Genomic DNA, 5381 nt, shown 5'->3' with positions numbered 1-5381 from the left:
ACAGGAACCAGGAAAAGAGATCACATTTCTCCTGTCTTAGCTTCTCTGCATTGGCTTCCAGTAAAATCCAGAATAGAATTTAAAATCATTCTTCTTACCTACAAAGCTCTTAATGGTCAGGCACCATCTTATCTTAAAGAGCTCATAGTACCTTACTACCCCACCAGAGCACTGCGCTCCCAGAATGCAGGGTTACTTGTGGTTCCTAGAGTCTCCAAAAGTAGACTAGGAGCCAGAGCGTTCAGCTATCAAGCTCCTCTCCTGTGGAACCAGGTTCCAGTTTGGGTTCAGGAGGCAGACACCATCTCCACATTTAAGAGTAGGCTTAAGACTTTCCTCTCAACTTCTCCCCTTTCTGGTAGTCTTGTGCTTTCTCGTCCCTCTCCTCTCTCCTCCTATCACTTCCTGCAGGTTTTCTGGCTCTGGAGCTGTGGAGTCTGGATCTGTGGCTGCAGGTCACCTGCTGCCCCCGTGTTCCTGCTCGACACCCTCTACTGCAACGACTATTGTTACTAGTCCTATTGTTATTATTGTTATTATAATCATTAACATTACGATGGTTACCATTAACACTACTATAAATATCTGTACCATTTTTCATTTAGTCTATAGCAACATTACCTTCACTGTCTGTACCTCTGTGTGGATACTGTGTAGGCTGCCTCCCTCATCCCTCTCTTTTTCTCTGTTCCTCTCTCTCTCCCTCTCTCTCTCTCTCCCTCTCTCTCCTTCACCCCAACCGGTGGAGGCAGATGGCCGCCCACCCTGAGTCATGGTTCTGCTCGAGGTTTCTGCCTCTTAAAAGGAAGTTTTTCCTTGCCTCTGTCTCCTAGTGCTGCTCTTGGTGGGAACTTTTGGGCTTCTGTAAATAGCATCACAGAGTACGGTCTAGACCTGCTCTTTTATGAAAAGCGCTGTGAGATAACTGTTGTTGTGATTTGGCGCTATATAAATAAAACTGAATTGAAATTGAAGGCCTGTCTCAAACATTGGCAGGGCGAGTTCAGTGATTGAAACAAATAAAATTGTGGGCTATTCTTAAGGTTTACTTCATGTCCTCCAAATGTATTCTAACTTGAACAAGTAAGTCTTTATATTGTTTTGCATTGCAACTTCATGTGACTAAAACATCAATTTTTATGGTATTTTTAGGGTATTCTAAATATAAACTATTAACATAATGTGGAAAATAGATACTGCCTAAAATACCTGTGGATGATATCCCAAAGCTGGAGTCCATCATCCCTGTAGTAGAAGTTTGGCACAGCCTCCAGCCCACGCTCAGCAATGTCGTCTGGTATACAGAGCGAGCTGTAGGTCAATGAGGACAGCCCTCTCTTCAGGATTGTGATCATACCCTCTCCACCACAAGCTGCAAACTAGGGAACATTCTCATACGTGAGGAATAGATTAAAAAATATTGTACATGATATGGAAAAAAGAAACATTGTTGATGTAATAGTTGACTGAGGCTGTTGGTTTATTTGTACCTGTGTTAAAAGTCCTTGCTCAGATATTAGATTAAGTCGAGCTATGATATTTATCTGAAGAGTGTAGCGAGTGTGAGGAATGAGGAGCTGAAGGAAAAAGAAAACTCTGTTAGTAACACTATTGTTAAAAAAGTCTGAAATCTAAATGCTTACATAAGCAGAGCGAAATAATCAGCAAGTTGAAAAAACTTTTAGTAATTCAGTAATCTCCCTCATGGTTACCTTGTACAGTGGGTGCACCATGGGCACGTTGCGCAGCAGTGACACGGCAAAAACCTCAGCCAGCAGATGAGTGCGCAGCAGGTGAGTGTTGAGCTGATGCTCGGCGAAATCTGCACTTCTCACAAAAATCTTGGCCATCAACCAGTCGCACTCAGAATCAGCAGGAGTAAAGATGGGATTGTCCACTGCTGGAGTCTGCTTCAGCTGCAGGAGATTGGAGTGGGAAGGGGTTCATGCAATCCATTACTTGTCAATTCAATTCAATTCAAATTAGCATTATTGGCATGAATGTAAAACAGCAATATTGCATAAACATTATACAAACTACATAAGAACAATCAACCTCATACATTTCATTAAACAAGTAATTAAAGCGTAAAGTAATCAAAGCGTATGTGTGTTTGTGTGTTAGAAAAATTAAACTATATTAAAAATTAAAATAAAATAAATGAGTGTGTGTGTGTGTGTGTTAAAAATAAATAAAAAAATTTTAAAACATAAATAAAACAGTAAGCGTTTGTGTGTGTGAAAAACTAAATAAAAAGATACTAAAATCAATAAATAAAAGTGTGTGTGTTTAATTTTTTAAAAAATATATTCAAAATTAAAATAAAATAAATGAAACAGTAACGTGTGTGTATATTAATAGACAAAATTATTTTTAAAAATTAGTTAATTAACAAAAATTATAAATAAATGAAAACGTTTAACGGTATCAAATATAAAAACAAAACAATTACTAAAATATTAAACAATCAAAATAATGATTTGAAAATTTGTACAATTATTTATCACTCTGAGGTTGCACTGGTTGTCCTCACTTCATGGCATGAGGAGACATATTTTGCTGCAATTATTTCACATTTGGGGATTTCTCCCAGTAAATAGGGGAGTTTCTGTGTGTCTGATATGAATTGAAATTCGGGGTATATTTCGGAAATGTTTGCAAAGTGTTTTTGTCTTAGTGTTTTATCTTTAGGGCATGACGTTAGAAAGTGCAGCTCTGTCTCTCTACCTGTCCTCTGAGTCTCTACCTGTCCCCTGTCGCACTGGGAGCAGAGTCTCTCCTCTTGTGGTAGCCAGCTCTGTCTGTGTCGACCCTTTTCTATGACCAGGCTGTGTTCACTCAGTCTGTATGTTAACATTTTTCTTAGTTTGGGACATTTTATTGTACTCAGGTAATTTGCCAGTGTGAATTCTCTTTTTAGGGTCAGATAACATTGTAATTTACTTTGTGTTTTGGTTGTATCTTTCCAGTATTCAATATATTTTTCTTTCTGCTTGCTGATAATTTGGTTTGGTCTGCTTGAGTTGGTATTGCTGTCCTGAGGCTGTTGGGGACTTGTTACTGCAGAGAGCCTCAGGACCAGCAGGCTGAGGGGACTCTTCTCTAGTTTCAGCTCCTGGTATGTTAGGGCTTTGTGATAATATGTCTGGGGGTTAACTGGTTTTAAGTGATTGTAAAATTTAAGTGATCTTTTCTGTATTTTTAGTGAGAGGGGGTTTTGGCTGAGCTCTGCTCTGCATAGGTTCTTTGGTGTCTTTTTTCCACACCTGCAGGATGCTCTTACAGAACTTGTTATGGAAAGATTCTATGATTGTTTTGTCCCATTTGTCAAATTCATTATTAAGTTTTGGCCCCCGCTACCAAATAGAATTGTTGGTTCTAGTACAAATTGGAAAATTTTAAGCTAGATTTCAATTGGAATATAAATTTTAATGTTTCATTTTATTGCATAGAAAGCTCTCCTTGCTTTGTCCCTCAGATCTTTCACAGCCATGTTGAAGTTCCCTGTGTATGTAATGTTGAGGCCAAGGTAAGTGTAGATTTTTGTATGTTGTAATTTAGTGGTGTCTAAATAGAAATTGTGTGTAACCTGAATTCTGAATTGTTTCTGGAAGATCATTATCTTAATCTTTGCTGTGTTTACTGTCAGGGCCCAGGTCTGACAGAATCTCTGCAGGAGTTTAAGGTGCGGCTGCAAACCTTCTTTAGTATGTGAGAGCAACACTAAGTCATCTGCATACAGCAGACCTCTGATCTCTGTGTCGTTCAGGAGGAGGCCTGAACGACACATTCTCTCTAATTGGTTTGCTAATTCATTGATATATACACTCATCTAAAGGATTATTAGGAACACCATACTAATACTGTGTTTGACCCCCTTTGGCCTTCAGAACTGCCTTGATTCTACGTGGCATTGATTCAACAAGGTGCTGAAAGCATTCTTTAGAAATGTTGGCACATATTGATAGGATAGCATCTTGCAGTTGATGGAGATTTGTGGGATGCACATCCAGGGCACGAAGCTCCCGTTCCACCACATCCCAAAGATGCTCTATTGGGTTGAGATCTGGTGACTGTGGAGGCCATTTTAGTACAGTGAACTCATTGTCATGTTCAAGAAACCAATTTGAAATGAGTCGAGCTTTGTGACATGGTGCATTATCCTGCTGGAAGTAGCCATCAGAGGATGGGTACATGGTGGCCATAAAGGGATGGACATGGTCAGAAACAGTCAGAAGTTGTTGTGTCCTACAGATGACCCTGGGTACTGCAATGGATATAAGACTCTTGAGAGGCAATGTCGCTACTGCCACCTGCTGGTGTAGCTAATAAACTGCTCTCACATCTACAGATCTGTGGTACAGAGTGGACAAAATTCCACAAATGTGTAAAAAGGAAGTCACAAATGTACCATGACCTGCAAATAGACAGAAAATCATCCCCAAATGTGCAAAACTGTTTTGTGTGTAAATATAGATCCACAAATGTGTAAATAACACTTTGTATGTGAAATTAAAATATGTGTTTACAGAGTGAATTGTACATATTTGCATATAGCAAGACACACAAGACAAATGTTTGGGTAGTGAGATATTTGTGGATATTTTTTTTTACAGATCTCCACAGGAGGAGGAGATACAGTGTTATCCCAGCGGAGAGAATTCTGGGAAATCAATATTTTGTGGTTTGAATGATAATAATAATAATAATAATAATCCTAATTTGTAGAGCACTTTTCAAAAACAAGTTACAAAGTGCTTTAACAAGTGTAAGAATAATACAAAAAAACAAGATAAGAGCAAGAAAAATTTATATGAAATTAGTAAAATACAGTAAAATAAAAGGGATAAAATAAATCAAATAAGATCGGGAAAGGCTCTCCTATAAAAGTAAGTTTTAAGAAGGGACTTAAAAGAGTTCAAGTGACTCAGCCGACCTGATTTCCTCGGGCAGGCTGTTCCAGAGCCTCGGGGCCCTGACAGCAAACGCTTTGTCCCCTTTAGTTTTCAGTCGAGACTCTGGAACAGACAACAGACCTCTGCCCGAGGATCTCAAGGTACGTGCTGGTGCGTATGGGACTAAAAGGTCAGAAATATAACAAGGCGAGAGGCCATGAAGAGCTTTAAAAGTGATCAATAGAATTTTAAAGTCAATTCTAAAACATACTGGGAGCCAGTGTAATGAAGCTAAAATAGGAGTAATGTGGTCATATTTCTTTGTTCTGGTTAAAAGCCTGGCAGCTGAGTTCTGGACAGTCTGGAGTCGATCAATAGATTTTTGGGTTAAACAGGTGAAAAGGCTGTTGCAATAATCCAGGCGTGATGAGATGAAGGCGTATAAAATGGTCTCGGTGTCCTTAAAAGTTAACATAGATCGAATTT

General features: G+C 39.0%; 2 protein-coding genes across 2 annotated transcripts in view; both read right to left on the bottom strand.

The window, feature by feature from the left end:
- The window catches only part of LOC123980885 (zinc finger protein 208-like), an 808576-nt gene that overhangs the window by 319326 nt on the left and 483869 nt on the right, over positions 1-5381 (bottom strand). The window lies entirely within an intron of this gene.
- Positions 1230-5381, bottom strand: part of LOC123980902 (arachidonate 12-lipoxygenase, 12R-type-like) — an 18051-nt gene continuing 13899 nt past the window's right edge. The window contains exons 9-11 of the mRNA XM_046065496.1: positions 1713-1916; positions 1491-1577; positions 1230-1311 (exon numbers count right to left, since the gene is read on the bottom strand). Of these exons, the coding sequence (XP_045921452.1) occupies positions 1282-1311; positions 1491-1577; positions 1713-1916 (321 nt within the window). The 3' untranslated portion in view covers positions 1230-1281. The remainder of the gene's footprint in view (positions 1312-1490; positions 1578-1712; positions 1917-5381) is intronic.

The sequence above is a fragment of the Micropterus dolomieu genome, linkage group LG12, assembly GCF_021292245.1.
Source record: "Micropterus dolomieu isolate WLL.071019.BEF.003 ecotype Adirondacks linkage group LG12, ASM2129224v1, whole genome shotgun sequence".
Taxonomy (NCBI): domain Eukaryota; kingdom Metazoa; phylum Chordata; class Actinopteri; order Centrarchiformes; family Centrarchidae; genus Micropterus; species Micropterus dolomieu.
Note: the sequence above shows the minus strand (reverse complement) of the source record. Positions and strands in the feature narration are given on the sequence as shown.